Below are 19,170 nucleotides of genomic sequence, written 5' to 3' on the forward strand. Positions count from 1 at the left end.
TTTCAAGTCGGGTCAGGCAAAGCGGTCACTCAGAACAGAGCATCTTTCCTACCTGTCTGGGTGTGTGTTTTTGGAAGCGGCAGCAGGTCACAAGACGTGGTTTGTTGCGTGTATTGCTGGGTGATGTGCATGGACCTGGAGCCTCCTGGCCAGGAGAGTTGGGGGGAATTTATCCTCTTCTGCAACAGGACTTTGTGGCTTCTGCTGCTGCAGGGATCCAGGGCTGGAAAGGAGTGTCAGCTCAGTGTTCCTTGCAGGGTGCAGTAAAGCTGAGCAGCACGAGCGGACCTCTGCCTGAACTCCAGCTTTCTCAGCTTGAAGCTTCCCAGCACTTGGTCTGGAAGTTGTTTTCTTTTTGACTGGGGAAAGATAAAGAAGAGATGTAACAGCTGCTATTTGATGCCCACACAGGGAGATAACCCAGGGCTGGGTCGGGTGACCCTTCTGGGATCACGGAGGTCCACCAGTGCCCGGCAACGGGATGGGCTCTGCCTGCATCCCATGGCTGTGCCTCCTGCTGCTGGCCCTGCCCACTTCAGATGCAGGTGAGTCTCCTTGTTGGGCTCATTGCCCTTCACTGTGCTGTAGTAGCTAGTAGTTATAAACGTTCAAACTGTTGTGTTAGAAAGCTCAGCTATGTCCAGCTAAAGCTGAAACCATGGAACAACTGAGATAAGAAATTAAGAAGGGGAATGTGGGTCACTGTTGCAATTGCTTCACTTGGGAAGAACGACTCTTCGAATCTATCTGAAGTCAGATGAGATAAGTCCTTCCTTAAAGGACTGACTCTTTGCCAAGAGAGCCTGAAAGAGTCAAACTCTTCTGCCGGCTCTCAATGCCCAGCACACTCCAGCACTTCAGCCAGTCTGTGCTGCTTGTCTGTGGAAGTGCTGCCTATGGGAATGCCAAACTGAATGGGGTACCACATCCAGCTGGAGTCTGCCAGCTCAGCTGTCCACATAGTCTTGGGACAATGATATCTGCTGGAGATAGACCTGGCCATGGGTTTGTGGAAGCATAGAAAATAAGGGGTGGATCATCTGAGCCTGCCTGAGCAGAGGACCTCTTAGCTCAAAGAGCGATGTCTCTCAACTCACTTCCCAAGCAACCACCTTCCTAGTTCAAACCCTAATGGCAGCAGGAGGAGGTAGTATCCTATTTCTACTCCAAAAATTATTTGGGGAACTGGATCCAGTGCCTCATTAAAATTTCCCATTGGCAGACAGTGTCTTCTAAGCCGCAAGTGGGTTTGTCCACCAGAACTCAACTCCCACTCTCTACCATTAGGAGTCTGGGAGAAAACTGATAGGAAATGTTTTTTTTCTTTGCTTTCTCCTGTAGGTATTGCTGTGTCCAGGGCTAACCGTGCTGAGGGGGCAGGTGGCTCTCCCATCATCAGAACCACTGTGACAGTCTACTACTGTAAAGACTGTGGGAGAGAAAGATGTGAACCATCCAATTACGCAGACTTTAAAATAATTGGCAGAACAGAAGAAGAGGTATTTTCAAATGAAGTTATTCAGCTGGTGACCAATGAAACACACATTACTATGTGTTTTCAGCAAGAAAACACATATCGTGATGGAGCTTATGCCATTTTCTGGGTGAAGGACGGGGGATTAGGAGATCCGTGTGGCATCCTGAAGTCTGGAGGTAAACTCAGCTGGAATTCTTTGTGGTACACCAAGAATCTCTGGTTTTGGCTTATTACCCTTGGTTAAAGATCTTAGAAATGATCCATATTTTACCTTTCAGCTTCCCTTGAAGACAGGAGACGCAGCGTAATGGAGGAGGGGAAAATCTGCTGTGAAACAAAGACAGATCATACAAACCCTCACAATGTCCTGAAGTGGTACATTGGAGTGGCAGATGAGAAAACTACAAACACAACAGATGACATCATTGCTTATGGAGCTCTAGGTCAGTCTTTCCATCACATGTTTGTCTGCCTTAAGTTTTGAGACAGTTTCGCTCAGTCAGCTTGCTGTGGCCAGTATTAAAATAGCTGTTCCAGATATGTGTATGTTTTGGTTCATGTCCACTGAGCTCTTTGGAATCCTGATCAAATTTCATGTTCTTAGTGGCCTTTGAACTCATCATTGACGTAGCTGAACATCTTGTCCTTATCAAATCCCTGTATCTGAAACACACACTATCCAGAGCCATGCTGCTTCGAAAAATGTTTTTTTTTCTACATCTGTTTTTTAGCAAAACAACAACCATCCAAACAAGTAAAACTGGATAACAGTAAGATCACTGAAGACTTCACAAAGCTATTCCTCACATTTTCAGTGTAGAGTTCTTGTACCTATTGAGCTTGGTTATTTTGGATGATAGATGTATCTGTCCTGGTGGGAAGTCAAGAGTTTGTTTTGAATGCTGATAGTCATTCTTTTGTTACAAGTATCTTCGTTAAGGTATCCAAAGCCATGGGCTATTTGTTCTCTCTTTCATCAGCTCCATTTCCCATACCAGCCCTTGTGGGCTGCATGGCAGGAGCACTAGCCCCAGTTTCTCCCAGCAGACGCTTATGAGGCAGGCTCCTATTCTGGCACACTTGTTGGATTCTTTTGGATTCATTGTCTTCTGCTCTGCAGATAATCATCAATATTCAGTTGGGGAAAAGAAGCAAACTGGCCTCACTGCCGTGTTCCTGATTCTTGGGATTTGTGCAGGAGGAGCAGCACTGCTGTCCATGTATTATTACAAGAGGCGGACCCAGAAACGTCAAGGTACAGTGTGACAAAACATCATGTTCCTGTGGGTAGCAGGCCTTCACAAGCAGCCTTGGGGGTGGAGAAGGAAGCATCTCAGGTTTTATGTCTGGATCTCATTTTCAAAATAATTGTTTATGAAGTTGACAAATGATGTTCATCATGAAGGGGATGCTTGGCCAGCCAGTGGCATGAAAATAGGTAATAAAAGGGGAAAAACAACTGCAGGCCTGTTAGTTTTAATTCTAAGTACATCTTTGCTAATGCTGGGACTTAATTACTGTTGTTTTCCTAGGACCTATCGTACTGGTTCAGCAGACTCTTCCAGGTAAGCCCTGGCTTTCTTTGGTTTAATTATGGTAACTGTTAAGATCCCATTGCTGCAAGGGTGGAGGGTGCTCAGTGAAGGACTAGGTGTGTTCACTAGGACCACTGCATCAAAACAATGTCAGTAGATTTGAATCCCATAGCTCTGACCCTATGCCTTGATGTGACTCTGTAGTGGTTTTAAAACTCATGCATTGATCATTTACACATTTCTACAGACACATCTTTACCCTGACCTACATCCTGGACCCACCTTGGCTCCAGTGTTTACAGGAGCCTATGTACTGCCATAAGCTGACATGGCTCCTCTCAGTTATTCAACTGCCCCATCCTACTTTAGAACCCAGTGCTCCTGTTGGCTTTGCCATGGTGGTTCAGTTTCTTTCCAGGGTCTAAGAATTGAATTTCTAATCTAATTTGTTTAAGGTTAACTTGGTTAGAAGGTATCTATAGCCTAAGCATTTTATCTTGTGCTCCCTTTCTAGTGGAAGGGGGACACAGCTGTCTTGGAGGCGATTTGTCTTACCTGTGAAGGCTGCTTCTCTCTGGTGACTACAAGGGAAGCCAATGATAACAAGCTGAGACTAATGAGTATCAGCAGGTAGATAAAACACAAGTTGATCTGTGAAAAATTTTAGTTACACAAGTGCTTGCAAAACTCAGTAAGGGTAGTGCAATGGTATTATCACTGTAGCTATGATTAAGACATGGAAATAAACATACTGCTAGGATATACAAAAAATATACATCTAGTTGCTCTCTTGAGGTTCTGCCCTCTGGTGTTATATTCACTTATGATTCTCACTGAAATCAATCTGTGCCTTTGGCCTCACAGATATTTTTCCTTCAGTTCTCACCTGCTAGATTAAACAAACAAGTTTCTGAAAGCCAAAACCTCATAGTTATTCGACACACCATCTGCAAAAGAGAAAACGTCAGCTGCGCACCCCTTAGCAATGAAGCACAGCCACCAGCTGAAGAAACCCTTTTAGACAGGACCTCACAGTAATGTTCATAAATGTGCCTCCACCACTCCCAGGTATTTCTTGAGGACTGAGATTGCCCAAGATGTTCAGCTCCAGGCCTTCACCAGCAATGCTAGAAACTTCCTGAAGCTCCTGTCCTGTACTCCCTTGGTGCTTGGCTGAGGGCCACCGTCATCACAAGGCTGAGTAGCTGGCTCAGCAGCTCAGCCTTAGACCAGCTGACTCCTCCCAATGGATGATCTGACAGTTTCAACCATGCAAACCAAAGTTGTTTGGAGAACTGCGTCTGTGCTCAGGAGAAGTGTGTGCTGAACTGCAACAGATGTACTCTATATGTTTTCCGTGTCATAATGCAATGCCATGGCTGTGGTTCTTCATCCTTGAGCTCCCAAGTGGTCTCTGCGCTTACACAAGAAGGCATTTAGTGAGGTGACTGTTTGTTTAAGAACAGAGGCCTGATCTTCAAAGCAGATGTCCGAAACCGAAATTGAAATGTTAATCATGAATGACAACAAAAGATATGTTAAAAATTAACTTCAGAAATACAGAAAAGTGTCTGTTCTTCTACTTCGCTCTTATTAGATGCAAGAGACTAGAGCTTTCCACAACCCCAGCCATAGCAGTGGGGGCTTTACGCTCCTGCTGACCTAAAGTAATCTTAACTTGGCTCTCTAATGTGGTCTTCTAATGGGAAAAATGCATGTCTGCATTTTATACAACTTCATGTTCTTATGCGTGCTGTTCAAATTGATGGTTGATGTCCTTTTTTTTTTTTTTTCTGTAGGCCCTCTTTTCTTTGTATACCCTCAGGTTCTGAGTTCTTTGGGAAAGGAACAAGATATTTGAGAACTTACATTGTATTAACTTGTAGGATTCAGATTTAATAGTGAGCAGATTTAATTTCTAATCTTTAACACCAGTTGGAGCCAGAGAGCTGGTCAAGTTTTTAGAAGCAAGCTTACCTGCATGAGCTTACCTGTTCAGCTGTCAACCACAAGATGCAGTCACAAGCTGGTCTTTGTGGCTCACCCAGACACCTTTCCTTCCATTTCTTCCACCTTTCAGCTGGCTATTATGCAGCTGTGATGTTGAGAGGTGTCACTACCAGCTGTTCCGCTTTGTAGCTCCTGGGCTCTGTTTTCCTGGTAACACCAATTATTCAGTGTCTTGGGGAAAAATTACTTTAATGATCTATGCTCTTTGCTTGAAGCAAATGATTTATGTTAGTTTATGTGAACTTTTACAAATAAATATATGCATGCATATACACATTTCTTAAATAAAGATTGAGAATACCAGGCAGCTTGACTTGGTAAGTGGCATAATTTGACAACTGTAATTTAGTTTTCATGAGTTTTGTGTTCTTATGCTCACAAAATTGTTAAGGTTGGGGAAGACCTCTAGATCATCCAGACCAGCCATCCACCTACCACCAATATTGCCCACTAAGCCACATCTCCACGATTCTTGAGGACCTTCAGGGACAGTGACTCCACCTCCTCACTGGGCAGCTGTGCCAATGCCTGACCATTCTGTTAGAGAAGAAGCAAGCTGAACCTCCCGTGGCTAAATTCTCATGACAATACAATGTCAACTTAAAAGTTGGCTATTCACTGGTAACCCTGTGTTGATCTTGTTGTCTTTTGGCTTGTTTATGTTTGCATTCCCATGTGAATTTGGGTTTCTTCATGGTAATTCATGAAAATTTCTCAGCTTTTGAGCATTCAAGAATTCTTTGGGAACACATTTGGTTCCTATCCATTCACAGAGACAACTGTACTGCAAGAAGAGCTGTTCCTCATTATCAGGGAGAGAGCAGGAGCAAACTGTACCTGAGATTTCCTTTTGCTGATGGTTAGCAGCTACAGAATGTCATTCAGTGGGAAGCCAGATCCACATGAGGACACAGCATAGATAAGCATAGAACACCCTCAGATGGAAGACACCCACCAGGATCATCAGGTGCAACCCTGGCTACCACCCAGAATTTAAACCCTGTGTCTGAGAGCGATGTCCCAATGCACCTTAGTCATGCTGGTAAGGCAGTGGGAGCACTGATTGTCTGTATCCAATGCACTGAGTGCCCACGCTTCTAGCAGGGTGACCATATGTGATAACATCCCGACGTGGCAGGGTGAGGAGCAGCTCTGAGCCCAGCTTTCCTCAGCTGACTGCAGTGAGACGTGGGTGCTTCTATTCACAAGTTAGGGGTTGTTCAGTTGTAAGAAACTGTGGGCGTTGTACGTATGAAGTCAAAACCTCTGTTATAAATCTTTCCCTGCTCTCTTAAGCTGCTGGGGAGGGAGAGCTACTTTCATTTAGTCAACAGCTGGTGTAGCCGGAAGATCACAGGCCAAGTTTTGACATGCACTTTGGGTCTTTAACTCGTCAGTTGAGTTAAACTGAGAACATCGGCTAAAAAGACCTTTGAAGATGCAGTGGACGTCCCCTCTCCCATTTGTGTATCTCTTATTTCTGCTTCTCCCGTTCTTCCGTGGCCAAAATGGTATGTACAACATAGCTGCTCTTGCATTTTGCAAGACTCAGTATTTTCTTCTCCTTTCTTCCTTTCTTTCTTCTTTTCCTTCTTTCCTTCTTCCCTTCCTTACTTCTTTCCTTCTCTCCTTAGTTTGCCCTCTGGATAATTCACCATTAGCAGGTGGAACTTTGAAAAAACATGCTCTGAAATCTTAGAATGCATTTTTAGGGGAAAAAAAAAAAAAGAAAAATATTCTGCTTAGAAGTTTGCTTTTCTAAACAGAAGTAACCCTCATAGAAACAGCAGATGTTTTCCTAGTAATTCAGTGTGGATTGTATCTGTATTCTCAAGGCTGACGCGGAGAGACCACTACTGGATTGAAAAGAGCATTGATATTTAGTATGGATGTGATCGTGGAAAGTCTAATAAAGCCATACTAGAAAAACCAGATGTTGTATATTGTAGCTGCTGAGAGCACAAGCTGGAGGCACACTTGGGGAAGTCAGGATGTCTGAGGGGAAGAGATGGAGAAAAAAGATGCTCTAAACAGTCAGATAGCTCCTTCACCCCCCCCATGGTCTCAAGTCTGTTTTCATTGATAATAACTGGAAAATATGGTGACTTGAGAAAAACAAACTTTCCAAAAATCAGCATATTTGAAATGAAGATGCTTTGAAACTGATGGTAATATTTAGTATTTTTATTGTGGTTGCTGCTGGTTGTTAAGGAATTCATACTGATTTCTGCAAATATAATTTAATTCTTGAACAACTTCTTTTTTTTTTTTTTAAACTATGATCTTTTAGAGAAAATGATTGACTGGCTGTGGCTGCTTGCCATTACCTGCTTGGGTTATTATATCACATAAATGGGATTCAGCTTAGAAGTGCTGATTTTAGGCTGATGGGGATGAGTTCCTGAGCTTTCTTTCCCAGGTTGTTAAATCAGAACACTCTGCACTTCTCTAGCCTTCTCAATTGCCCAGTTTCTCTTTTACTTTGAAAGGTAATTGCTGATGGCTTGTGAATTGCTTTGATTCTCTAAACACAGGATGCAGAATGTTCTCCTCTCTGAGCAGACTGGATTAACTTAGTATATCTAAATTCCGATGATGTCGTCTATCTGTATTTGACTTCTGTAATTGTTCCCTTATTAAAGTGAGTTGTTTAAAGTATGTAGGGCACCTTAATCATCTTATAAACACTGAACACTCAACTCTTTCTATACTGTTTTCTCATCAGATATGCAATACTGTCTATTTCATCTTTCTTTTCTTGTTTGGACTGCAATTTCCTTTACATGTTTGCCATTTAAACTCTATTCCTCACTGTTCGCTCTGTAAGCACTTCTTGTTCAGTTTCTTGTTATTTTCAGGTCATTGGAGAACTCAAATGGTCTCCTTACATGTTTTTATACCTTTGTTTCTTAATATAGGCTGTAGTATTATACCTTCTGCTGCTTTCTTCCTGAGAGGCTACATTATTGAGTTTCCTGATTTCCTGCTAAAGCTTATTTTTTCTTTGAAATCCAAAATTTTCTTCTATTCTCTGCCATTTTGTCATCCCTTTGAACTGCAGATTTAGATCCGCAACCAGCTCTAATTATTGAGATCAGTTCAATGAGCTTTGTATTTTAACAGCTAATAGTGGGAACCTATAGACCAGACTGAATTTTTTTGCATGAGTGACAAGCCATTTTCTGGGGGGGGGGGGGTTGGGGGAAGAGTTTTAAGCTTTGGGAAGATATTGAGTCATGTGGGTCTATAGGAGCAAAAGGCACTGTAGGGTTTAGGACAGGCAAAAGACTGTATATATGGAATAGAAAGAGTAAGGTTCAGGCTTACAGCTGTTTCGCTGACAAAGTAGTTATATTTGCAAATTAATATATATACAACAAGAAATCTGATATTATAATTTCCATTACATTTCTTATTTGTAGGTGAAGAAAATAAAATTACTGATTGGTCAACAGACATTATCAGTGTTTGGGAAGGAGACACCATTAATTTAACTTGTTCAAAGAACAGTTCAGAAAATGAAGTGGGGACACAATTGAGGATTAGAGCGCCGCCAACCAATATTATATACTTTTCCACCAAGTATGCTCCATATATAGACCCGGCTTTTGCTAATCGCACCAAGTATTTAAACGAAGGAACAAATCTCACAATCACTGTGCACAACGTACAGAAATCTGATTCAAATATCTACCTGTGCATCCACTATTCTGTAGTAAATGAGCGTCACTTCAAGGAATTTGGGAAGGCAGTCATTCTGGTTGTGAAAGGTACGGTGATTCCACTCTTTGTATTATGAATTAATAAATACAGAGACTTATTTTAAATAACAGATTGGGAAAAAGCATAGAGTCTAACAGAGTGTTACGCATACTTGCTCAGGTAATGTCTTGATTTGAAGCATAGGTCTGTTCCCTGAGAAGATGAAGAAAACACATCAGGTAGAACATTATCAAGAAACCCCCTAAAGCATCAATTAAAGATTAAATCAATCCTTGCTACAGATTTTCATATGAGTCAGAGGCATTACTGCAGAGGTTTGTAGTGGGAACCCATGCCTGTTCTCACAACAGTCTGAAAAATTTTTGTGAACAACTGGCAAAGCAGTGAACCTTTTTCTGGTAGCAGACTTTGCAAATCTTTTTCATTTCTACTATTCCACCTTGAATGACAAAGAAACAATTTGGGAATAGGGAAGCTGGTGCTAGGTGCTAGGCAGGGTTTGTGCGTTGAATGTCAGTAGATACATGGATTCATGTTTTATCTCTTTTTAGAGGAAACTTTCCTGTTCATAGTCACTTCTGGTTAGGAGAAGAATTTTTTTGCCTCTCCTCTCCTCTCCTCTCCTCTCCTCTCCTCTCCTCTCCTCTCCTCTCCTCTCCTCTCCTCTCCTCTCCTCTCCTCTCCTCTCCTCTCCTCTCCTCTCCTCTCCTCTCCTCTCCTCTCCTCTCCTCTCCTCTCCTCTCCTCTCCTCTCCTCTCCTCTCCTCTCCTCTCCTCTCCTCTCCTTTTCCCTTTTTAAATTTTTTTTTTCATTAAAAGAGGGTTAAGACTACAATGTTCTTCAGAACATTATTCCCAGACATACCTACATTTCTGGTGAGACCCTCTAACCTGAAATATCTTCACCAAAAATGACAGTTTTCTTTCTTTCCAGTCCCCAAGGAATGCAATAATTAATTTATTGCTGGATCAGTAATGGGTATTTAAATCTGCTTATCGTGTTCTTCCTTAGGCTTCTCTTTTCAGACTTCTTCACTGTGTTTTCTCAAATGAAGTTCATCTTGTTGGTTATACACTGTTTCTCCAAATTATGTTTTAAAATTATCTTTTATATCTTTTTGATTCTGAACCTCTTCTCTGAAATGATTGCAACCTTTCCAGAGTTATCTTTGCACAAAAGTGATGAGTTATCTTTATTCCCTCACCTACACTGTTAATGATAACATCAAAAAGTATGGAGTATACTGAAAGCATGCAGAGATTTAGCCTTAAAAAAAAACATTTTATCAAAATCTCCGTGCTTTGTTTTTTCTCTATTTGTTCCTTAGTTAAAATGCAGTGTGTTATATGTGGTAGCGATTAATCTCTCTTTGTTTTTAGCTAAAAGCAGTGGGGTCATTGAACAGTCACCACTGTCTGTCCATGCTCAACAAGGGGAGTCTATCAACATTACCTGTGTGTTGAAAAGCTCGAATGAAGATGAAGAGATCATGTTGCTCAGGCTTCACAGGCAACTTGAAAAAGTGTTGTACGTTTTAAGTCAGAAGACTACAACTATTTCTCCCACTTTTGCTAATCGCTTGGAGTATTCAAAGCAAGAGAAGAAACTAGTGATAACTCTCCACAACCTACAGGAAAACGATACCGACATATATGTATGTGCTGCGGTGCTGAAAAATTCCTCTTTCTCAGTCAGCGAAAGTGGCACCATGGTGCTGGTTAAAGGTACTGTTTGTTTAATCATAAATAACTATAGGCATGCTAGAAAACAAAAGGCAGAGTAAAAGCTTGCAGAACTTTAGTCAAACCAGGTAGAGCACTACTCCATGGCTAGACATCCTGGGAAAGTTTGGGGAGAGCGCTTGGACTCCTCTGCACCTTGTTGTATTCCAAGTCCTAAATAAGCACCGTGCTTCTACCTGCCATTGAACAACCAAAAGGGGATTTTAAAAGGGGAAACTGACCATAATTGCATATCTTAACAAAGAAAAAGGTCAAAATCAGACAATAATCTCTTCACTGTGTGAAAAATCTGTCTGTTTCAGAAAATGAATCAGTGATTTTAACATCAGTTCTATCACCTTAATGGGACTTAATGCCTTTTAGAAAGCATTCACTATAGCAAGTCTATGCTAGGAAGTACAGAACAAGCCCTCAGGCATTTACTTAGAACACCAAAGATAACAAAAGATGATCTCATACATCCTAATTATATACTGAGCAAACTGTAGGCATATTTTATAGATCTGCAGGTTAGTGTTCTAACTGTTTTTAAGAAGAAGATGAAAACAGCAATATAACACTTGATTTTGGAGTTACTTGTGCCGTTTAACTCTATGCATTGGACTTTGATGGGATCTTTGAGCAATTAAACTTAGGTCTACACAGATGCTATGAGTTGTGAAGGGTCTATTTGCAGCCTGCAAAAAAAGATTGCAGTCTCATTCTTTGCTGCTGATCACATTTGTGCAACAACTCATTAACTTGATTTGGGGAAAATGACAGCTGCTCATCAAAGCAGTGGGGTGACTACCTGATGTTAAGTTATTCAGATATGGATAAATTTAGGTTTTAGAGAACTATAACCCTTCCCACTAGCACTGTTCTACACACTGTAAATAATGCAAATCACAATAGCCTCTTGTGTCTGTACTCCTTGTATCCTCCCAAACTAGCTGTTGTGTAATTCTTATCTACAGCGTTGGAGACCTCTGTATTTCTGTGACACTGCAGTAAAACATTTTCTGTTTCCATTATAAGCGTGTGGTTCTGCTTCTGGTCTGTGGTACAGAAGCCATCACCTTCATGGAGTGCTCCTCACTTACCACTCGCAGTCATCACTTGCCTCTGGGAGGGAATCAGAGGGAATGACAGTGAGAACAGTGACAGGGTGACAAATGTGGCTGTGTAGTGTGCTGATCTCATTTGATTTCCTGCTGACCAGAGCCACCCCTAGACCTGAATAATTTTTCCATTATAAAAATAAAGTTCTACATCTCCTCATTTTTATACTACTACTAATACAATTCCACGTGCAGGTGAGAAGCAGACAGCATGCAGTATCAGTTCCTTGGCCATCTACATTCCTATCATTGTGGTAGCGCTGCTGTTATCTGCACTGATATGCTTCATCTTGAACCGTATCAATGTAAGTATGCTGTTACCATGCAAAAGCAAAACTGAATCCAGGTTGAGTGAATAGGTGTGTTTTCAATTATAGTAAAAAATATTACTATGGACTAAAATACTTTAATTATTAAGTATTATATATTATAAGTATATATTATTATTATTAAGTATTAAATAGCAATTGAGTCAAGCAAACAGTTGATAAACGTAGGGTTTTGTATCGTTTCCTCCTTGCCCTTGTTTAATGTCTGCTAGCTGTAAGTTTTTGGAGGTAAATACTGACTTCTTATGTTTCTGTAGCACTTAGTAAATTACGAGCTAGTTTTTGCTTTTCAACAGGGAAACACTTGGGGAAGTTCTGTAGTCAATAACATAGCCATGCATTTTATCTATGTCTCCAAATGGGGCAATTCTTTATTCTGTTTTGCTTCTATTAATTTGTTGTCAGTCATGACAAGAAACTTCACTAGGATTTTTTTTACATCTTTTTTTTTTTTTTTTTTTTTTTCAGAAAGCACCCAGAATTTTATTCACTTTGGGAGGTTTTTATACTCCATAAACATTACTCAAAATTAACAGTAGGATTCACAGGTCAGGGTCTTGTGCTGAACTTGTAGCTTCAAAACAGCTAAAAGTAGTAGCATTATATCACTGTGGAGAAGTCAAGGCTGCGGGAGCTGATCTCTTGTGGTATTGGTAATGAACGAAAAGCTACAGATCCGCATTATTTATGTTGGGACTGCAATTACATCCAAATCTTGAAGGAACTTTTAGCAGGGTTGCATAAGGCTGACAATGCAGAGTGAAATGATTGGGTCATAAGTTCCCACATAAATCTCTAAGTTGTCATTGTATTCCAAGAGAAAATTAGCAGTACGTTTTTTCACAAGCAACTGGACTACTAGAAGGTAAGCTGGCTCCATTTCAAGCTCTCTTCTTAATGGTTGCTTGCTTTGTTTTGCAGAAGAAGAAATTTGTCCAGAAAAGGAAAATAGATGGAGTGTATGAAGATATGTCTTTCAGTTCTAGAAGCAACACCTTAGTCAGAAACTAACACTTACCCAACTGACAATTAAGCTGCTGTGAGGTGGGACCACGCTTGGATCGTCTGTTCCTTTTCAGGTGTCTCTGAGAGTTGCCTTAGCAACTTGACGTGGTAGTTGAAGCAGAAATGCTATTACCTACCGTCTTCAGTGGAAGGAAAAATCTGCCTTATTTCCAAAGCTGTTTTTACATATTTTGACTGCTTGTGCAATACCTTTTACTTTTTCATGTATAGAAAAGATGGAGACATGCACGTAACCTCCACATGTATTTGCAGCATGGTGTGGAAAGCAGTATTTTTGGAGTGTACATTTGGCTATAAGCAATATATGAGATTGTTTCTTAGACTAATAGATAACCCCTATGGGGAAGTTGTGATGGTTTGAGAAGTCTGGTTCTGAGCCTTAGTAAATGCTCAGGAAGACCATAACAGGTTTGATGAATAATATGCAATAGATCCACGCATGAATAGAGTACAGCTTTCTTAAATGTCTGTGTGGGTCTGCTCAAGAGCTCTGGCATCTAAAACTACTCACAAGTTAAAGCAAATTCTGAAGAGAATTCAGAAACTTGTGAACAGAGTACATTAGGAGTGAAGGGCTTGATACGTATGGGTTTAGCTCTTCAAAGATCAGAATGGTCCAGTAAAATTGCAGTCAAATGTAGCTATTATAAGTTAGTGACCTTGTTGGAGATATGGAGTCAGTCTTGACATCATTGACATGCGAAATGAGTAGAGTTGGTGCATGACGGCTTAGTAGGAAAACAGAAATATGTGACGTGCTGATGTTGCCTCAAACTCAAGCTGTCTTAAAAACGACACAGCAGATTGTATTTCTCCAGGCTGGTGACTTTAAACTGTACAATACAGGGTTAACTACTATGGGATAAAACTAATGCCTACATTCCAGCCTGGGCATAGCTGAGCCTGATCCAAAATCACTCTTAAGGGAGAGTTTAGCAAAAACTCATCAGCCATACATTTCAGTTGGTAACGGCTTAGAACCCTCATTTAGGATGAGCACAGGTCTCCATAGCTGAGGAAAGGCAACAGTTGTCCCCAGGAGTGTTGGGTTTTGCAAAGCTGGGTCAACAGTGGAAAGAACAGTTTACAATTTTGCATGCCTAGAAGAATATCAAATTGCCTAGGTAAGAGCATTGCTTCCATGACAAGCCTGCTGCTTGGGAGAGGTCATTTCCTTTCAAATGTCACTTGTGAAATGCTGTGCACCAGATCTGAGGGGGAAATCCATTCATCCACATGTCTGGTGGGCCTGGATTTCCCTTGCAGCAGAGGAGTGTCTGTTGACTGCAGAACTTGCAATTGTCTCATGGCTTCACATGCATAAACTGATGCTTGTGATCTGCGCCCTGGGGTTTTACACAGTTACTTGCTACTTGTACATGTATTAAAGACTGTTTTATATATATTTCAAATGAATGCTAGATATTTAATGGACTGTTTTGTGTAGATTGTAATTTAAAATAGAGTGAAACAAAGGCTTTTTTTTTTTTTTTCAAATTTCACCTACCAATGCTTCAAATAAAGCATGATAACTGTTTTCCTCTTTATTTACAAAGTCTCTTTTGTTTGTTTGTTTGTTTTTGAAAAGCACTAAATCACTCATCACTGAACTAAACACAGAAGAACACTTTGAAAGTTGTGTACTTATGCAGTCCTTTAGTGGCAGGTAAGAAAAGGCTCCTAAAATGCCAAAAGTGTCAAATGGTGTTGGGAAGGAATTGTCACATATCTTGGAGAGCCCCTTGTCATGATGGCCATGGGACTTGCTAGATCTAGAGCAGGAGATGGCACCCTGCCACTGTGGGCTGTATTTAATGCTTGTCTTTGCCTGCCTTGTTGCAGGAGTGCCAAAGGAGATTTCAGAGGAAAACAAAGTTTGGGAATAAATCTGCTATTCTTGTTCCCACAGTAAGCAGCTGTGACAGGCGGCCATTTTGTGGGCCATTTTATGAGCCAATGATGGCTGTGGATGGGGGGTGCACAATGGCTGCCAGCACTGATCTCAAGGGGGACACAGCTGTGGGGTCCTGTGGCCAGGCCAGCACAGCCCTCATGGGGTCTCATGTCTCCTTAGGGGTTCTGGTGCCCCTTGCCCCAAGGCCCAGGTCCCCTTAGCACAGCACTGTACCCAGCCCTGCAGCAGGCCTCGTTTCCATGGCAACAGGCAGCCCAGAGCAGGGCCGCACAGGGCCTCATGCCAGGGACCACTGGAGCCAGGATAGAAGGCCTTGACGCAGGGCTGGAGCAAAGTAAACTCTGAAGAACGAGGGAGGCCTTGCAGCCACTTCTTTGGGAAAAGAAAATTGCACCTTGGCACCCTCCTCTGCACATCCCAGAGCTGCATGAAGAGAACTGTCATGGCTGTCAGTCAGAAAGGAATGGGTTCCTCCACTTTTGCCTCCGTCTCTGACAAGTTCAGCTCACTCATGAGTGCAGGTGTCCTACAGATTAGATACTGTATGGGAATTGCTAAATCAAGGCCTGAACTAATGATTGAGCAGCTGGTGAAGGGACACAGCCAGCCCTGGGAGCACAGGTGAAAGCAATTCATCTGCAGGACTGGAAGGAGTGGAACCAGGTTCCAGTCCTCCCTCACATCATTTAAGAGCTGGCTGCTGTAAAGGAAGGCTTTCTATCTGGAGGTTCCTCCTTCTGTTGTACTTGTTGAGCCCTGATCCTTGGGACAGGTAAGCAGATTTTTCTTTCTTTATCTAGATTGTGACCATCATCCTTTTTTTGGATTACTTAGGACTGGTTATCTGCCGTTGCCTTTCCCTACAGATACTAATCGAGGAACTAAAGTGCCTATGGTCTGTTGTGTTTTGTTGTAAGATCTGCTAGCTGATTTGGGTTGCTTCTTCCAGCTGAGTCACACTGGTGAAATGCTTGAAAATATTCAGGGGGTCCAGTCAGTAAGGCCTCCAATGTCACGTATGTGAAATGGGATCTAACGGGGCTTTGCTAGAGCCAATGTTAAGGTTATAGCAGAGGCTTTCCTCCAGAGCATGCCTGCCTGGGGAGGATAACAGCACCTTACTCTGCTGGGCTTTTGAACCCATCTTTGCCTTGTGTGAATAAAAGACTTCAGACTTCAAGGAGGGTGGGGGGGGGAAATGTAGAGGTTTAGAAGAAAAGAGCTACATTTGCAGAGAGGTGCTGTATGAAGTTTCAAGATAAGTAAAGTGGTATTTAACACCAGGTTTGTGTAGCAATGCTGCAGTGCAAACATGACCGCAATTGTGGGGAGGGGGGAAAAAAGCTGTGAAAGAAAACACTGGAGGTGGTTTCTTTGGTTTAGTGTACATAAAACTAAGCAAAGCATAGCTGAAGGAAATGAGTGTGATATTTCTTTAGTTGTACCCATGTGAAGAAGTAGAAAAACAAAACACTCAAAATTAAGCTAAGCAGTGGTGAATGAACTACTCAGAAAAGCCTGCTGGGGAAATAAGCTCAGTAGCACTCAGAGGACAGGGTTGAGTGTTTAGTTGTTGGAGAGGGTGCTGGGGAGATGCAGTATGAACTCAGAGCTTCCCTGGAAGGCAAAAAAAAAGTAAATTTTTCATACCCAAGGTGTAGAGAACAGTATTCTGGGGTTATCCTGTTGTCTTTACTGTTTTTTGGTGTTCTGTCTCTACGCTGGAGAGGTTTATGTTTTATCAAGGAGAGGCAGTAAATGTGCTGCAGGGCACTGAGACTGTTCCAGTAACTGCAAGACTGAGAGTACTATCAGATTATTAGTGTGTTCTGCCACATTTCTAGGGCTGAAGGACAGAAAATGCAACTGGGAGCAAAGCAGTTCCAAGGGGCAGAGCAGGGAGCTGCAGGTCTAGTTTGAGAGTTTATCGAACAGGAATGGAGAAAGCAGAGGCAGCTGAGCAAGGTCAGAATATGAGGGGCAGAGAAAAAATGACAGACAAGGTACAGGCCATGTCAGAAGTGGCTCAGGAAGGTACATCAGTATGGAGTTGCCTGGTCTGAGTTCTCAGGAAGTGGGGGGCCTATCAGAAATAATCTCTGGTTATTCGCAGAACTGGAGAGCGCAGCCAGTGTGTGTTTATTACCACTTGTGGAGTTCATAGATTAAGTAAAATTTAACCAAGGAAAGCATTTTAACCTTTTCACTAAAGCTCCTCTGACACATACATGCTTGAAATCAGACGCCAAGGAAGAGCACAAGGAGGCTGTTAAACAGAATGAGTGATCTGTGATGGAGAAAAGAGATGAATGTCTGTGTTACAGAGTCCTGCTCCATGCCAGGAGGTGATGGAGCACCTGCAACTTCCAGGGAACCACGAGGAAAAGTAAAGGCCAGCACTGTGCTTTATTGCTACTTTCTGTTAGAAAAGAAGCAGGATAACTTTTTTTCAGACATATTCTTTCTCTATCCATACTGCCTTACAACTCTCAGACAAGCCTTGTGAGATGCCACAAAGACCAGTTTGATTGTCATGGTTTGTACTTGCATTATGTTATCTATGATCAGAGACATGATTGACAGCAAGTTTGTAGGTAGATGACACTTAAATATGCAGTTACATTCTTACGTTTTTTTTTTTTAAGGCTAGATGGTGAGATCACATGATATCCAAATGACCATGAAATAAATATATTAAGAAATGTTTTGTAACACCTCTGTTGATATCTCTGCTACTCTAATTTGCATACACTAGTATGCTCGTAGTGCAAGCTCTAGTAGAGGGCCTCCTGGAAGTGGAAAGAGTCAGTGAATGAACACTTAACAGCCTTTGGACTATGGCTCCTAGTACTTGTCAAGGCTAAAATGAAACCCAGAGGCCTTTCTTAGAGGGCTGTATGTTTCTTCCTTGCATGAGTGGTTTTGTAAATTAAAGTGTTGCATGCAGAAATAAGTAGGAAATAGTGCTATTTCTTTCTTAGCCAAAACAGGAAACAGAGGAGAATTTCCAGGAAATTTTCAGCTTGCAGATACCTAAATGTGCAGTTCAAACTGAGGCTTTGCAGCTTAGACTTCAGAATTAGGCAAACTTGGAGGGATCCATCCTTGAAAGCATCTTTATTTTTTTTTAATTGTTGTCTCTGTTATCCTGGCTCTTCTTTGTTGGTAAATCTTACCATTATGATCATGGCAAGTTAACAAGTTGTCTTTGTTCACGTGGCTGCAGGCAGAGATGGGCTGTTCTCCCAGTGCTGTCATTCAGCGTCGAGCCCTAACACTTGGACCTGAGGGTGCAACTTTGGTGGAACAAAAAGAGAGGCATAACTGGTTCTATTTACTTATATTCGATAGTAACTTGTCATCTTCAGCTAGATTCTCTTACAAAACAACTGTAATGCCTCAAGATAAAGGTTGTGGTCTTTGTGGTAAAAATACCGAAGTCTGGGTGCTGCATGAATGCTTAAGGTGTTATATCTGCTGCTTATCACTACTACTGGGTGGGCTCTCAGTGGTCTGGTTTATAACCATCCAGACAGAGACTGATGATGATGTTCTGACAGGACACTGTGGTTCCTGTGTATTAGAAAGGTCTCCCGTGCTGCTGCTGCAGAGTGGAAAAAGTGCCTCACTGACCCTTCTGTGGAAAAACTGCCTCACCATTCTCTGAACTGGGATTGCATCAGCGCTGCTGCTGTCTGCATTCTGCTCTGCGTTACAGCTGGCTGTGGCCATTAAGCTGGTTGATGGAAACAGCCCCTTGGTGGGCCAAGGTGTTGCAGACCAGCTCACAGATGATGTTCTCTTTGTGGCTTAGTGGTGAGCATGTCACATAAGAACCATATGTACGCACACCGGTAGGCCTCCCAGGCTTACCATGGCCCTATTCACATCTTACAGCTATTGCAATCTGGGAACAACTGCAGTCCTACTGACAGCAGTCAGTGTTTGATCTGCTTGGTCTGCTCAGGGTGTTATGCAATCACTAGTTAGACTCATCTTCTATCTTTTCAATTTAAAGAGAAGCTGAGGCAATAGGTAGCTTATGCAACTGGATCAAGGCTGTGAGGCAAGTTAAGTCAGGCAATAAAGTAGTTTTAGTTCCTGCATGTCATGTAAATCCACCAATGAAAGTAGGCTGTTAATGTTTCTTTTCTGTTATTACGTGGAATGATGTAGAGAGGGTGGTCATAAAATATTAAGGTTTGATCACTATTAAGATTGTCTAGTCCAACAATCATCCCATCACCACCATACCACTGAATGTCACTCAATGCCACGTATACCTTTTTCTTGAACACCTCCAGGAACAGTGA

At 41.9% G+C, this 19,170-nt stretch overlaps 1 protein-coding gene across 15 annotated transcripts in view; it reads left to right on the top strand.

Moving 5' to 3' along the window:
- Nucleotides 1-14,489, top strand: part of CD7 (CD7 molecule) — a 43,083-nt gene extending 28,594 nt beyond the window's left edge. For 2 of the 15 annotated variants that reach the window (XM_040649483.2, XM_429498.6), the window contains exons 2-7: nucleotides 412-545; nucleotides 1,342-1,653; nucleotides 1,756-1,920; nucleotides 2,598-2,732; nucleotides 3,010-3,042; nucleotides 4,081-5,329. In XM_040649483.2, coding sequence (XP_040505417.2) covers nucleotides 482-545; nucleotides 1,342-1,653; nucleotides 1,756-1,920; nucleotides 2,598-2,732; nucleotides 3,010-3,042; nucleotides 4,081-4,091 — 720 coding nt within the window. In that variant the 5' untranslated portion in view covers nucleotides 412-481 and the 3' untranslated portion in view covers nucleotides 4,092-5,329. Of the gene's footprint in view, nucleotides 1-257; nucleotides 546-1,341; nucleotides 1,654-1,755; nucleotides 1,921-2,597; nucleotides 2,733-3,009; nucleotides 3,043-3,526; nucleotides 3,643-3,876; nucleotides 6,534-8,444; nucleotides 8,793-10,124; nucleotides 10,470-11,782; nucleotides 11,893-12,837 lie in introns of those variants that run through there. The other 13 variants (XM_046902012.1, XM_040649482.2, XM_046902011.1 and 10 more) reach the window with 13 other exon arrangements.
- Nucleotides 14,490-19,170: the final 4,681 nt, after the last annotated feature.

This window comes from Gallus gallus, chromosome 18, assembly GCF_016699485.2.
Source record: "Gallus gallus isolate bGalGal1 chromosome 18, bGalGal1.mat.broiler.GRCg7b, whole genome shotgun sequence".
Classification (NCBI taxonomy): domain Eukaryota; kingdom Metazoa; phylum Chordata; class Aves; order Galliformes; family Phasianidae; genus Gallus; species Gallus gallus.